This window comes from Schistocerca nitens, chromosome 4, assembly GCF_023898315.1.
Source record: "Schistocerca nitens isolate TAMUIC-IGC-003100 chromosome 4, iqSchNite1.1, whole genome shotgun sequence".
NCBI classification, from domain to species: Eukaryota; Metazoa; Arthropoda; class Insecta; order Orthoptera; family Acrididae; genus Schistocerca; species Schistocerca nitens.
Window position 1 is genome coordinate 390,010,069 of NC_064617.1, and position 17,181 is coordinate 390,027,249.

Below are 17,181 nucleotides of genomic sequence, written 5' to 3' on the forward strand. Positions count from 1 at the left end.
CTAGCTGGGCGCTTCGAATGGTTCGCCCTTGATGATACACACTCGAGTGACCACTTTACATGTGTCCTTAGACTGCAGCCTCAACTGCCATATATGCGCTCGCGACGCTGGAAGTTTGCCCAAGCCGATTGGACACTTTTTTCGTCTCTCGCGACGTTCGATGACCGTCGCTTTCCCAGCGTCGACGATGAGGTCACACATATTACCGACGTTATTCTTACAGCTGCGGAACGTTCAATACCACGCACCTCCGAATTGCCCCGGCGCCCCCCAGTTCCTTGGTGGAACGAGGCATGCCGTGACGCAATACGTGAGCGGCGACGTGCTCTTCGCATTTTCCGTCACCATCCTACTTTGGCCAACTGTATCCGATATAAGCAGCTCCGTGCGCGATGCCGTCGCGTCATCCGCGATAGCAAGAAGGCAAGCTGGAAATTCTTTATTAGTTCATTTAACACCTTCACTCCCTCCTCGGAAGTTTGGAGTCGGCTTCGACGGTTCTCAGGCGCGCCTAGTTTCTCCCCGGTCTCTGGGCTCACTGTCGCGCATGATACCTTAGTGGACCCCGTCGCAATTTCTAACTCATTGGGTCAGCACTTTGCTGAGATTTCGAGCTCTTCAAATTACCCGCCAGCGCTTCTCCCGAAGAAACGTGCAGCGGAAGTGCGACATCTTGCTTTCTCCTCTCAAAATCACGAAAGCTACAATACTGTTTTCTCCATGCGGGAACTCCAACATGCCCTCTCTTCTTCTCGCTCCTCCGCCCCAGGACCGGATGGTATCCATGTCCAAATGTTGCTGCATTTATCAACCCATAGTCTGCGTTACCTCCTTCGCCTTTATAATCGAATTTGGACCGACAGTACCTTTCCCAGACGATGGCGGGAAGCTATTGTCGTTCCCGTTCCGAAACCTGGAAAGGACAAACATCTCCCCTCTAGCTATCGCCCCATTTCTCTCACGAGTAGTGTCTGTAAGGTTTTGGAGCGTATGGTCAATTACCGTTTAGCTTGGTGGCTGGAATCCCGCAGTCTTTTAACACCAGCCCAATGCGGATTCCGAAAGCATCGTTCTGCAGTTGACCATCTTGTTGCTCTCTCCACATACATCATGAACAATTTTCTCCGGAAACGCCAAACAGTAGCTATATTTTTTGATCTGGAGAGAGCATACGATACCTGTTGGAGGACAGGCATCCTCCGCACACTGTTCTCTTGGGGCTTTCGAGGCCGGCTGCCCCTTTTTCTTCACGAATTTATGGCAGAGCGCACATTTAGGGTGCGGGTGAACACTACTCTCTCCCGTACTTTCTCCCAAGAAAACGGGGTACCCCAGGGCTCCGTGCTGAGTGTTGTACTGTTTGCCATCGCCATAAATCCAATTATGGATTGTCTCCTTCCTGATGTCTTGGGCTCCCTCTTTGTGGACGATTTTGCGATCTACTACAGCTCTCAACGGACCAGCCTTCTTGAACGACGTCTTCAAGGATGTCTCGATCGCCTCCACTCGTGGAGCATCGAAACCGGCTTCCGTTTCTCACCCAGTAAGACCGTTTGTGTTAATTTTTGGCGACGTAAGGAGTTTCTTCCGCCCTCCTTACATCTAGGTCCTGTCAACCTTCCGTTTTCAGACGTCGCTAAATTCTTGGGTCTTATGTTTGACAGAAAACTGTGCTGGTCCTCCCACGTTTCTTATCTTTCGGCTCGCTGTCTGCGATCCCATAACACCCTCCGTGTCCTGAATGGTACCTCCTGGGGAGCGGACCGAGTGGTCCTTCTCCGCCTCTATCGCGCCTTAGTGCGCTCGAAATTGGACTATGGAAGCATAGTCTACTCCTCTGCTCGGCCGTCTATTCTTCGGCGTCTCGACTCTATCCACCACCGTGGATTACGTTTAGTGTCTGGAGCTTTTTACACTAGCCCTGTGGAAAGCCTTTATGCTGAGACTGCTGAACCTCCGCTGTCCAATCGGCGAGCAGTCCTCCTGAGTCGTTATGCTAGCCATCTGTCTTCCATGCCTGCTAATCCAGCCCATGACCTTTTTTTCGACGCCTCCTTTGATGTAGGGTATGCAGGCCGCTCCTCCTCCCTACTACCACCAGGAGTCCGCTTCCGTCAACTGCTCCATTCTCTTTCCTTCCGCTTTCCTAAAACCTTCTTGACAACTTGGGGTACAGCACCGCCTTGGCTCCGTCCCCGGATCTGCCTGCTCCGTGACCTTTGTCAATTTCCCAAGGATGGTACCCCTACACTTGTTTATCGTCGGGCATTTGCTGCTCTATGTGCACAAATGACGGACGCCACATTTATTTACACCGACGGCTCGAAAACATCGTTAGGTGTAGGGAGTGCCTATATTGTTGGCGACACCCCAAATCACTTTCGGCTTCCCGACCAGTGTTCGGTTTATACTGCGGAGCTTTACACTGTCCTCCAGGCTGTCCACTACATCCGCCGCCATCAGCGGATACAGTACGTAATCTGCTCGGATTCTCTCAGCTCTCTCCTTAGTCTCCAAGCTCTTTACCCTGTGCACCCTCTGGTCCACCGGATTCAGGACTGTCTGCGCTTGCTCCACCTGGGAGGCATCTCAGTGGCGTTCCTCTGGCTCCCGGGACACGCTGGTATCTGTGGGAATGAGGCGGCCGATATAGCGGCCAAGGCTGCCGTCTCTCTTCCTCGGCCAGCTATTCAGTCGCTTCCCTTCACCGATCTACGGAGCGGTTTATGTCGCAAAGTTGCTCAATTATGGCATGCACATTGGTCAACACTTCCCCGTAATAAATTGCGGGAAGTGAAAGCCCTTCCTTGCGCTTGGACCTCTTCCTCCCGAACGCGTCGTCGGGAGGAGGTAATTTTAGCTAGACTCCGGATAGGGCACTGTCTTTTTAGCCATCGACATCTTTTAAGCGGTGATCCTCCCCCACTCTGTCCCCACTGCTCTCAGCTGTGGACGGTCAGACACCTTTTAATTGAATGCCCCTATTTTAATCCGTTACGCTCCCGTCTACAGCTATCGCCTGATCTATCGTCGATTTTAGCAGATGACACGCGCTCAGCCGACCGCGTTCTCCAGTTTATTAGTGACAGTGAAATGACGTCAGTCATTTGAAGCCATTTTGGGGACAACCACCCCTTTCTGTAGTGGATTTTTAAGTATTCCTTCTGCTTTTAGTTTCTCCAATTTTATGACTTTGTTCCCATTGCTGCTGGTTTTCAATTTTGGTTTTTTACTGTTTCTTAAGTCACGGGCTGGGCGCTTATGACCATAGAAGTTTTGCGCCCTAAAACCAAAAAAAAAAAAAAAAACTAAAAATTGCTGTAATTTAGTTTTGAGTAATTTACTCAAGACATTGTCAGTTGGGCATGTTCTCTATAGTTATTAATTGGTTGTAGGAGATACAATCATTTCATCACAAATTATGGAAAATTGTTGTTTGAAGGTAACCATTATCTCATCAAGAGCTACTCACAACCTGCCTTTTTAGAGACACTTGGAAAATGTTCATCGAAGGTCTTTACAGCACCCCAATTACCCCTAATTTCTTTGTGATTAAAATTAAGGACAGTATTGAAGGGCTTGCTGACTGACTGTCCCACGTATTACACTACACATAATTTTGGTTATCTTACACAACTGACTAATTTTGTCCTGTAAACAAGTACGTATGAGCATTCACTTTGTTTAGAATTTTGCAGTAGTTTCTGTAGCTCACTTTATCTGCGTTGATAATTAAGAAATCCACATTGTCCTAGCCAAAGACATGCCCTGATGTTACAGTCTAAACTGCATTCATAAAAAAAAAAAAAATTTAAAAATGTTGAAGTATTTTTGTTTGAACAGCTCTATGACACTGTAACCTTAACATGCTACACAGTATCTAAGATACTAGTGTGCCCTATTTTAGAGTACTGTTCCAGCATTTTGAGTCCTTATGAAGTAAGCATGGGAGAAATGCAGACATATTCTGCTAGGACTGTTGCAGGTTACTTCATCCCACACAAAAGTGTAATGGGGGTGCTTAGGGAGCTACAGGGGAATCTTTTGGAAGAAACATGACATTGTCATCACAAAAATCTGTTGACTGAATTTGGAGAACACATGTCCGAGATAGACCGTGCAGCAATTCTTCTTCCTCCCAAGTGTAGTTCATAGTGGGATCATGAGCATCAAATAAGAGAGAGCAGGAGACATATAATAGTCTGCAGACACTCATTTTTTCCTCATTTCATTAACAAATGAAACAGTACAAGGATGGACACACTGGTATCAATTATATTTCCATCGAGCCCTATGCAACAGGTTTTAAAGTATTTATTTAGGTTGATAAATGTATACACTGTTCATCATAGGGTGTAATGCAATGTTTATTTAATTGTGCAATTAGTTAATTTCGGCTGACCATCATTGTCAACCACATTTGTAACATCTGAATTTCATGTCCTTTTCAAATCACTTTTAATTAAAAGTAAAAGGTCTCCATATTCTGTCATTTTATGAAAGAATCCACACTACGTGACATCTTTTAAGATCATACTGTGAAATACAGATGTTACAAATATGCTTGACAATGGCGCTTAGTCTAAATTATCTAACTGCGCGATTAAATAAACATCACATTACAGTTTACCATGGATCATGTGTATGTTTTTAAAGCATCTGGAAGCTGTGGATCCCCACAAATAAAAAATTTTATTTATTTAAGTGTTGTAGACATAAAAATATGTGAGTCCAAAGACATCTTGAAGATAGTGGAAACACAAGGTAACCTCTAACAAGAGGACAATGATTGATATTTGCAGATTCAGTCTTTTTGTTCAGTTTTGAATAAATTTTTGAACATGTTTTCCAATGCTTCTTTGTAATATCACTTAGTCATATGGACATTTGGTTCATCTCTATGCATGTCACTTTCCAAAATTTATATCAATAATGTGTTTGGAAAGACAAGAATGTCTGTGCCGCCGCCCCCCCCCCCCCTCACACACACACACACACACACACACACACACACACACACACACACACACACACACACACACACGCTCGCTCGCGATTAAAACCGAGTTTGATATGGCTGAACCTCTAAAGATGTTTTTATGTTTTATTCATTTCAGAAAAATATATGCAGTTGAACGTGATCTGAAAAGATATGACATACTGAAGAATACAGTAAAATTATCTGGTGCCACATGTGTCGAAACCCTGCTTGGTGATTCGCTGAGCATAAGCAGCAGTGACGTTCCTGGTGTAGAGTATATTCTTGTTGATCCATCATGTTCTGGTTCAGGTAAGATGAGTATAAGTATTGATTAAGTGTCATCTTTGTATCAAAAGGGGACTTCATTTTCGAAAACTAAAATCTAAAGATGACAGAATGGCTGACTGGTGTCTACCTTCAAAATGTGAAATTTCAGTATTACTAATAGACACATTTTATTGTTTAAATGTTGTCACACATAATGAGGTTGAAAGGTCTCACACGGAACCAGATTTCATTGTGTATGGGGAAACTTAGACAAACTGGTACGGGTTGACCTGTCCAATTGCATATTCATTAGGTCAAAATATGCTGTGCTGAGCCATTGAAGGCAGGCTCTGTTAAACTCTTGACTGTAATACTAGATTCTCCATGTCTCTCATATTGACTCCTGTTTCATCTTCTGTCGCATAATCAGACAGTTCCTCCCCCTCGTAGAAGCCTTCGATGTACACTTTTTCCCAGCCTCCTATGCATTTAATGACTGAATTCCACTTTCACTTTCAATGTAGGCACTTTTTGATTTTAATTCAGGGTTTATATACCCTGGGAAATCCAGGAAAAATGTGAGGAGCTTTTCATGTTGGAAACACATGGGAGTATTTTAGAATTCCATGAACTTTTCATTATTTTAATTTTCAGTTAAATTTTTGTAATTTTGACTGGTAAGAACTAATACCCTTACAGAGAATTTTACTTTAAGCCTTTACTACAGAATAATACTGCACCAATAAATATAAACAAAACAACACCAAAATAAAACCTCCGTTGGAAAGAAAATGCGCCATTTATAACATCAAAACACAGTGCACACCCAAGTGCCTGTCAACAGCAAACTGTGTCAAATGCATTAGGATGAAGACTATGCAGTAGTTTGTAATAAAACTGCTTTTTATGAGTGTAACATCACAACTATTTAAATTTCTAGCAGGTCGCAGGAAAATATGTTGAATAGTTGTTTGAGAGGCATTACTTTCAAAAGTAAATTTCTTTCTATGCAAGGTGAATTATGCATGGGTCAGTATGTGCAATGAATTTCTTAAATCACAGAGCACTTTATGCTCATTCAAAACTTAACGTTTTGACGACCAGCCACTCAGAACAATTTCAGAGCCAGAAGACCAGCCGTTACGTCATTATTTAAAATTTTAATGATACATTTGTGTTAGATGTTTCTTAAAGGATACCATACACTAAAAAAGACCACACTTCAAGCTTAGTTTCTCATATTTATTTTAGTTCTGTCATAGATTACAGACTATGCAATAACAATTGCAGATAGTGTAATTAGCCTTCAAAAAAATTGTGAGGTGAGTTCTTGAGCAATTTCAAACATAACCAGCTTTTCTGTGGAAAAGTCGAGGTGCCTAATGGAACATGTATTCATCCAGGTAACCCATGAAATGTGCGGTGCACAGCACTGAAATTTTTAATCCTGCTTTGCTATTAGGATCCCACCTAGCAACACCTCAGGGAAATAAAATGTTTGATGACCAATGTTATATGCAAAAGCTAAGCTTTTTCTTGTAACTATACTGTACAAATATTAATTTAAACCATTAAATTTTCCTAATTGTATTTTCACACTACTTAAGAATGATGTTGCTATTGGTTGGTTGCACACTTTTATTTGGGTCTGGAACAGAGGATGCTGGGAGCAGAAGCTTCTGATTGGCTCATGTACATTGGCTGCTGAGACAAACCTCACCTGCTTTTCCCAAAGCAGCCAGCTTATAGGATATAAAAGAAACGAACATATAATGAATTAATCTGACACACAAGTGACACAGAAGTTTATGACAAGTCATAGAAGGGCCAGGTACAGCCTCTTCACTTATTTTTGTAAATAATATTAACAATCACTACACACAGCAGTGCACTTGGCTGAAGACTAGAGTCACACTGGCTACTTACTGTTAAGGAGCACAATATTTTTACGTAGCTAAGGTTGGCAATGAGTGAAAGTATTTCAGAGTGGTACAAAGACAGCCAATTTCCACTGATCGAAGAGGGCCAACTAAAAGTGTACGACCTAGAGATCATATGTCCTATGCTCTGAATATATGCTGTCGTTGGCTGGTGACATCACGTGACATGAACTATAATCGGCTGGCAAAAGTGCATCATGCAGCACGATCTCAATTTCAGTACTTCAGAAGCTACCGTGCTGTACTTGGTGGAATTTGTATATATATAATTTTGTAATGTGAAAATACGCAATTTACATGTTGCCGTGCATCAAAAGATCTTTTCAAAACTCTTTGTGTTCGCTGGATTTCATTTCCAAAAGTGCAGGGAAGTTCTGTGCTGTTGTGAAAAACATTTACCATTCAAAGAATTGATAAGTTAATTACAGCTCTGAGAGAAAATATATTGTCACGTAACATAGAAAAAGCATATTTTCACCCAGGAAAAAGTGAATTTGTAACTGAGAAATATCCAGAATTTTTTTTCTTGTCCAGTTATACACCCTGTAATTTCACCAAAACTTGTTTTGACTTTCCTATATGCTGAACAAGCTTTTCTTAGGACCATTTTATTTCCGATTTATTAGAAATTTTCCTGTAGCTGTTTTGCTTTGACTTTCCTTCTCTTCCTATTTGTTTCATTCCTAAGTGACGTACGTTGCTGTTTTCCTGTCCTAAATGTTTTGAATTTTGTGAGTTTGTCTCTGTTTTTCAGACTAGTTTGCCTTTATTGCATAACTCCTTTCAGTCCGAAATCAGCATTGTCAGATTACATAAAGAATGACATGTTTAACTGAGCAGAATACTGCTTTGCAAGTTACAGGAAAGATTGTGAGCAGAAACAGCTTGTTTAAACTTCATAGGTGGAAGTTGCCCTGTAATGCATTTTTCATTCCTGTAATCCCGCTGGCCTCAATCTCTCTTGGACCCCATATCCACACCCACACCCACCCCTACCCCCGACCGAGCGAGGTGGCACAGTGGTTAGACACTGGACTCGCATTCGGGAGGATGACGGTTCAGTCCCGCGTCCGGCCATCCTGATTTAGGTTTTCTGTGATTTCCCTAAATCTCTCCAGGCAAATGCTGGGATGGTTCCTTTGAAAAGGGCACGGCCGACTTCCTTCCCCATCCTTCCCTAATCCGATGAGACCAATGACCTTGCTGTCTGGTCTCCTTCCCCAAAACAACCCTACCCCCACCCCCACCACCATCCTTCAACCTGCCCCAGGATCTAACTTGATTTGTACTGGACCTACATCTTCTTCTCCACGATTTCCAATTTCTCTGCTCTGTCATCCACTTCAAGTTCACTCCTCCACGTCGTCATGTGCTATACCAACTCACTGGTACTGGTGCTTGTGTTGCATTCCTATCCTGTGCACCTGCTACTTCCCCCTCCTGTGTTCCTATCTTGTGCACTCGCTGCCTCCCTCTTAGCAGTTAGCCACCCTTCCCCAACACTCCCTCCCACCCCTTACCTCGTTTGTCCCCTGACCCACTCCACCCATCAGTCTTTCACCCCAGTCAACCTTCAGAACTGCAGATGGCATAAGGTAGTCATACAGGTGTGTGTTGGGGGAGGGGGATGGCACACGATGTACTCTTCCTCGAGGTAGAATTATTCGAAAGTTAGCATAATTTTCAGTCTAGTTCATGTGCCTGGCATCAACTCAGTGCCCCTGATGATTGTTGTATCTTGTATTTATGGATACATAAGCTAATTTCAGCACCTAAACAGAAATATGCAGTACCAAATTTATTAGCACTCTTTCTTGCATGAGTTGTGGGTTTATTTTTTGTATGTAGCGATACCATTATTTACTTAAACCTTTATTGCTTGTGAACAAATGAATGAAACATCACTTAAATTGCATTTGAGTAATGTATCTATATATAAAGAAGCCAGTACATTCAAAGACCATTATAAACACTGCACAGCTGTTGACCAGTTAACACTCCTGTGTAGTACCTAAATGCTCTCTGGATGATGGTGCACACACTCATTTGTTTTTACTGTAATACAGGCTTTAGAAGTGATCATTAAAATGTAGATGTTACTTCCTCACACTATCTGTTCTAAACTCTTCATTTAATTTGTGTTAATGAGAACAAACAAGTCAACTTATTGAGATCTAAAGAGGAACTGTTCATGTTAGTGCATTACTACTTATCTGTGTGGTTGTTTTTACTTTATGGTGTGACAATTTTCTTCAAAATTGATTGGCTAGGTAGGAGTTGTTGTTTTTCTCTGGAAGTGAAAAATGCCCGAGGTTCTGTGTAAGCTCTCAGAAAACAACACACAGAAAAGTTTGAGCAGCAGTTAAATGGATTCTACTTTGTAGACAGCCATCACTAATTGAACGTATTTGGTAAATACACTAATTACATTATCATTCTCAACTCTTTCGAGCCAGAACCATGATGAATCCACATTTTCAGATGTAGCTCAAGAAATAATCTGTAGTAAACTTATTGACCACAGCCACGAAATTTATTGACAGCCAGCTGAAGTTTGTCACATTGTAACAACACTGTTCAAAATTAAACTCGGTGACAAACAGCTTCTTTGGAATGCAAGTAGCCTTTTTTGTTTGTTGTGAAACCTCATATTCTTCATCCTGTATTGTAAACCCTCAGTGTCAATGAATCTTAATGTACAAAGTTGTTTATGTTGCTGTGGGCATATTTTAAAAAAATCACCAAGCCTTCTCTTATATCTCATTCCAGCACTCACATTATTTTCTCAGTTAATCTTATTTTGGTCATCTGCTGCTGTTATTATTTACCAGATAGATGTTTCAATAGTTATCCACTTATCCCTGATTAAAACAAGTAAGGGGCAACACAGAAGAAAATAGTTAATTTTAACTATTTGGGAAACAGCATGACTTTTCGCTGTTAGAACTTCAGTGAAAATTCACTGAATTTATATTTGTCATCTTACATTACCATCTGTATCTTCATTTGAGAGAAATGTACAACCAACTATTGATAGCCTCCAAAAGCAGCACTGGAGGTAAGTATGGATGTATTTGACGAGCCAAACAAAACAATTTCTATTCCCTTGAATGAGCTTTGAAAATATGAGAGTAAGTCAAAAATTATCCAGGCTTTCTCTATGACTGGGGACCTGAGAAAATTCACATTTTGCAATAAATGTGAATATAGGAACAAAATATGTTTCAAAATGTAAAAACCCAAAATTACTCGATAGACGTTATTTCATTGTGAAATCAGTTTTCAGTTACTGGTATTGCATATTATCTGGTGAAGCTCAATTTGAAAAGATAATTTGTGTAAGAATGTGTTTGCAAACAAAAAGGTACATGAACACAAGGCATCAGTGCGCTCTGTGCTCAGGCACCATGCAATCATGAGTGGTTGAATTGTCTGTGTAAAATACATGCCACATAATGCAACATAGTACTCAGCTGTGGGACCTAGAATCTTAGAACAAAGAAAAGTGTACATTTTTTTACTATTTAAAGTTCAAAAATTGTTATAATATGGACACATTTAACATGACAGTTTTAGGAATCAGGTGTTTTGAACAGCAGGTCAAATAGCAGCAGAGGTTGGACCTGAAATGTCTTGTTGATCGTGCAAACCTCAACATGTAATTGCACAGTAGCCATTAGTGATTGCTTTGTGTTGTGCCTTGATCATTGTTTTCTTTTCTTATTTTGAAGTTAGTTCATCAAGGAGTTTAATTATGACCATCACAACACCAGAAGGGATTGATAATCCCTGTGACCATATGTCTGTTCTGCTTTCATAAAAATGCTGAGATGGGGAGGCAGGAATTTTTCCCTGCACCACTCCTCTCCCCTCTGGCAGTCATAATTCTAGTTTGTTTACACTCGCAGCTGACTGGCAGATTATAATGTCTGCATTTTAGCAACAGAAAAAGAAAACCATTAATGTATTGTGACCAAGCCAAAATTCTTCCCAGGGTGCAAGTAATAGTTATTTTTGGTTGTTGGTTCTAGCTTTAGTTTTGTCAAGTGTGGGTCACATGGCTATGAATGTTCACAAAAGGGTGACATCAGTATTCTGCAGATTCTCAGCAGTTTAGACTAACCATCTTCAACAGAATAATCACAGAAAATGAGTTGTGGGTTCATCACTATAAACCAGAATTAAAATTAAAGAAGGGTGGCACATATGGTCATAGATTTGTATGACACACAGAAGAGCATGGTGAAAATTTTGAGAACATAAACTGTCAGGTACTTGGAGATAGACATCAACTATCCTGTGGAAGTCCACTTAAAAATTTTCAAGAACTGCTGTTAAGTGAGGAATCTAGGAATATACTACAGCCCTCTACATATTGTTCCTTTAGGAATCACGAAGACAATAGTGAACTATGTTTGGTGTGCACAGCTGTGTTTAAGCAGTAATTCTTCTTGCATTCCACACACAGATGGAAAGGGAAGACTTCTTAATACAGCTTAGATCATAAATACCCTCTGCCATTCACTTCAGTGTGGTTTTGAAGAGTGGGAATGTTGAGGTAGATGTAGATGTGTTAGAGCATGCAGTGGAAATATTTAGAAATGCAAACTAAGCTGCTACTTGTTATAGGAATGAGATTGGCAAAGAGTTCTGTTTATAGAACAAGATAAAAGAATGGATGTACTGTACTGTAGACCAATATGCTTAGTATCCATCTGTTGTAGATTCAAAGAGCAAATTATAAATTTGGACGTTCTGAGGATCTTGGAAGACAAAAGCGTATCTCCAAGAATCAGCACAGGTTCAGCAATAATCATTCATGTTAAACATAACTTGCTTATTTCACACACAATATCAATTCAGACCTCACATAAAGATAAGTGTTTAATTGTGTAACAGCAATTAATTAAGGCAATAGTATATCATAAATAAGTAAATTAATATCTATTGTAAGCCATCAATTGGAGGTTACACATTTATTTGCGTATTTTTCAGAAAAGAAAACATTTCATAGGTGTGAATTTTGGACTAGGTTTGTTTACGTTATCATATACTGTAAGTTATGTGATTATTTCAGTAAAATACAGTTTGTGTTGTTAGTTTAGTCTTACACACTATCCATTTGATTCCCTAGTAAGTAGCCGAAGTGCAAAGTTTGGACCTCGGGCATGGATGTGTGTGATGTTCTTAGGTTAGTTAGGTTTAAGTAGTTTTAAGTTCTAGGGGAGTGATGACCTCAGCAGTTAAGTCCCATAGTGCTCAGAGCCATTTTTTGAAAAGTTTTGGAATAAGTGAAAATTGCATATAGTGTAGGCTCAGCTAATTGTTTACTTTTGTGTAGTTACGTAGTTTCTATTTCTCTGGAAATTTTGAATTAGAATCCAAACTTTAGGCCTATACTTTCTAAGAAATTTTATATATTAATTGAATAGTCTAGGAAGATATTCTTGGTTTATTTAGACTAAAGGTAAAATTTGTTTGCCATGAGTGAGAAATGTATTACTTGCCATAGGATCGATAGTTCTTGGGTATGGTGTGAGGGTTGTTACAGTTTCTTTCATATGGATGACTGTAGTGGTGTGGGAATTGGGGAAAAAACAAGGCTCATTGGTTGTGTACAATCTGCTGTAGAGATAGGAAGATAGTGGGACAAGAGGAGAAAATTGCTGCTCTTCAGGTGGAACTAGATAAGACAAAACAAGATCTGGAAAGATTAAGAGGTGAGAAGGGAAAAGAGTGTGGGATGTGACAACAGGCTACAGAAGAAATAGGAATATGATTTCTTCAGACAGGTTTGTTGTCAGTGTAGAAAACAGGTTTGATCTGCTGTCACAGTGGGAAACTGATGAGCCACAAGTAGATGTAGTACTAGGTAGGACACAGCGAACTTTCAAAAAGTGTTTGAGAAATAAGAAATCAGAAATAGTTGTGAAGAAGAAGAAGAAGAAGAAGAAGAAGAGGAAAGTTGTGTTGTTAGGTAGTTCACATGGTAGAGGTGTTGGCCAACTGTTGCAGGATGAAGTAGGTTACCAGCTCATGAGGCTGTTTTACCTAGTGCAAGTCTGGGTCAGGTGATAGAGGATGTAGGTTCACTTTGCAAAGACTTCACAAAGGAAGACACCATGGTAATAGTAGGTGCAGTGGGCAGCAGCATAGACAGGGACCCTAGTTTTCAGTTGAGCGTGACCGGGTAAAGATGGCGTCAGCAACGAGACATAGCGGTGTTGGACTTGTATCAGTCCAGAGGTGCCATGACCAGCCCCATTTAAACTCTTGTGTTAGGAGAGTTAATTTAGAGGAGGAACAACTGCTTGGCTCAGGTCTAGGGTCTCATATCATTGTGGGACTGCACTAGGCATGGCCTTCACCTCAACAGGAAAGGGAAGGGAAAACTGTCTGTCTAGTAGCAAATAACTTAAGTGAGGGCACTATCACAACTGGTAACATACCTGTGGTACAGTACAGGTGATGTGACAGAACAGCAGTTTTTTCAGGGTAGGGTGACGGGCTGAAAATGACATTCATATTGATAAAACAGGCAGCCAGAAAGCAAATTTTAATGTACACAATTCATGCAAACAGCCCCTTATTGAAACTGGAGATATTCAAAAATTGACAGAAAAATTAGATTTATCCAGTTGTAATCCAGACAGTGCACAAAATCAGTTATCCTTATTGCATCAGAGTATCCAAGGATTAAGGGGTAAGCTTAATGAGTTACTTATTTGTGTGGAAGAATTAGAATTGAGCAAACCGGTTGATATAATCTTCCTCTCTAAACATCATGTGTTAAATGTTACAGGATGCAAGTTAGCTTCTTACTTTTGCAGAGAAAATGTGGAATAAGGAGGAGTTGCCACATTTATCAGAAACTATTTTGACTTCAAGAATATTGATATTAATAAATTTTGCTCAGAGCAGCACTTAGAAGCTTGTGCAACAGAAGTAGTATTTCATAATGGAAAAATGTCATATCAAAAAACCAATATCAAATGGACTACCTGATCATGACATGCAGCATCTTTCGTTAAATGTTGAAACTTGTGAGGATAAAAAATCTATTAAATCTGAGCACAGAAGGGTAATAAATCAGTCAAAAATTGAGAATATTTAGAGATTCCTCAAAGACATGAACTGGATAGATATTTCTGACTAAAACAGAAAATACAGAGCATTCATTAATAAAGTTGCTTCCACTTTTGAAAATTGTTTTCCCCTAAAGGTAACTCAAGTCAAACAGAAGTCAAAAAATAAACCATGTATTACACAAGGAATAAAGATATGTGGGACAAAAAGGAGATTGTACCTACTACCTAGTAACAGCTCTGATGTTAGCATTGTAAAAAGTTGCAAAGAATACTGCAAAATATTGAAGCATGTGATCCAGAAATAAAGCATCAGTATTATGAGAAAAAGATTATTGTATCAGGCAACAAAATAAAAACTGTATGGGATATAATGAAGAAGAAATTAAAAGAATTTCTGAATGACAACTCCTTCTACTACATAGAGGAATTTTTAGATATAAATTAAGAAAAAAATATTAAAAAAATAAAAATAAAAAAATAAAGAAAAACAAAAAAACACAAAAAATAAAGTTGTTATATTAACTTAAGTATGTTGTTAAATTAACCTAATTATGTCATGTATTGGAAAATTCGACTCGTTCCACATCATTACGAAATATCATATTCATGATCCATGGAACTAGTATTAATCTAATCTAATCTAATCTACAGAGACAGGTGGGCTCTAAAAATAAATGAGTTATTGGTAACAAGTGCATGTAGTGTTTCAAACCTCTTAAACAAGTGCTTTGTTTGTGTTACTGACAGCTTGGGGTTATCAGGTTCGGTAAACAGTGCAATGGAATATCCAACACCACTCTAAACAAGTAACTTCAGTCAAATGGAAGTCACACTCATGTCTCCCAAAGAAATAGCATGCATCATAAAATCCTTAAAATCTAACTGTCCTAGTTATTATGATTACATATCAATGAAGTTAATCAAAAAGTGCTTATGTGAGTTGAATTCTATCTGAAGTTATTTCTATAATCAATCTCTTACTAGCAGAACATTTCCAGGCTGGCTAAAATATGCTGAAGTTAAGCCTCTTTACAAGAAGCAAGGTAAAGAGATACCATCAAACTATCGACCAGTTTCACTTTTACTGGATTTTTTCCAAATATATTTGAAAAGATTGTGTTCAAGCATCTCCTTAGGCACTTGACTACAAATGGTACATTCTCCATTTCACAGTTTGTGTTCATTACGGCTTCTGATACAGGACAGCTTTCTACACGTACAGTGAGAATGTACTTAATTCACTGGATAACAAAACTGACCTGTCAGAAACCTTTGACTGTGTGAATCACAGCATTCTCTTCAGTAAATCAAAATATTATGGTTTCACCAGCAGTGCTGTGAAATGGTTCGATTCTTACCTAACTAACAGGAAACAAAGGTGGCGGTGGTGGTGGTTGTGAAATATCTGTGCAGCAAGCTGTCAGTCTTCGTCTGATTGGGAATTAATTACGTGCGGTGTTCCTCGAGGTTCCATCTTGGGTCTCTTGCTTTTTCTTGTGTACATTAATGACCTCTCGTCTGTTATATTGCCAGATGCCAAGTTTGTTTTGTTAGCAGATGGTACAAACACTGCAATAAGTATCAAGTCATGTACATTTAGAAATGACTGCTACTTAAAATTTCACTGACTTTAATAAATGATTTAAAGCTTATTCACTGTCATTAAACTTTGAAAAGACTGACTATATGCAGTTCAAAGCCTGTCAGAGATTTCCTTCCAGCATTTGTATAACATATGAAGACATGCAAATCAAAGAGGTTGACAGTGTTAAATTTCTGGGGTTACAACTCAATAATAATAAATCCAGTTGGGAAGGGCATACCACAGAATTGCTGAAGCACCTAAACAAGTCTGTATTTGCAGTGAGAATGATGACAGGTGTAGGAGCTATAAATATAAAGAAATTTGCATACTTTCATTGTATTATGTCATACAGGATCATATTCTGGGCTAACTTGTCAAACTGAGCAAAAGTTTTCAGCATACAAAAGCATATAATAAGACTCATTTGTGGTGCAAATACAAGAACATAATGTAGAAACCTGTTCAAGGAACTTTGGTTATAACCACTGCTTCTCAGTTTATTTATTCCGCAATGAAATTTGTTGCAAGTAATATATCTCTATTTCCAACCAATAGCTCATAACGTAATATCAATACTAGGAATAAGAACAATCTACATAAAGACCAAAAATCACTTACCTTCATCCAAAAAGGGGCCCAGTATTCAGGCACACACATTTTCGATAAATTGCGAGCAACCATTAAAACAGTTTAAACAGAATTTGGAAGACTTTTTTATACACAGCTCCTTGTACTCCATAGATGAATATCTTAACAGGGACTGTTAGACCAGCTTAAGTAAAAATGTCTGGTAGATTTCAATCTTGACAGCGCTTGGTCACAACAGTCCAGATTAGGTATTTTGTGTGTGATAAACTTATTAAAAGTGCATAACTATGTTTCATTCTGACAGTGTATTAATTCTGTAAATATTATCAGTTCCAGTTTACTGTAATGTACTCACCTATTTTGACAATCTCCTGACAGATTATCGGGGTAGTGAGTATTATATTCAAATGTTTTTGCTTTTTATTTTATACTTTCTGAGTTATTCCACACCCTCTCATTTTTGGGTCTATGGTATGAAAACTGAATCAAGTTTAACTAATCTAATCTAATTAATGTAGCATACAATAGGTGCAGATCACTAGGTAGATTCCACCTTCCTAGATTTCTGAAACACAGTCAGCACCTCATCACATAGTTGATTGATAAAAATTTGCAAATAAGTGAAAGCCTTGAACAATTTTTTGCTAGTAGAAATCAGTATATTATATTGGATGGCAAATATTCAACAGAAACAAAAGTAACATCACATATGCTCCAGGAAAATTCAGTAGG

The 17,181-nt window shown here is 39.3% G+C and overlaps 1 protein-coding gene across 1 annotated transcript in view; it reads left to right on the top strand.

The window, feature by feature from the left end:
- Window positions 1–17,181, top strand: part of LOC126252077 (28S rRNA (cytosine-C(5))-methyltransferase) — an 87,151-nt gene that overhangs the window by 66,737 nt on the left and 3,233 nt on the right. Inside the window, exon 5 of the mRNA XM_049952929.1 lies at window positions 5,118–5,290. Within this exon, the coding sequence (XP_049808886.1) occupies window positions 5,118–5,290 (173 nt within the window). The remainder of the gene's footprint in view (window positions 1–5,117; window positions 5,291–17,181) is intronic.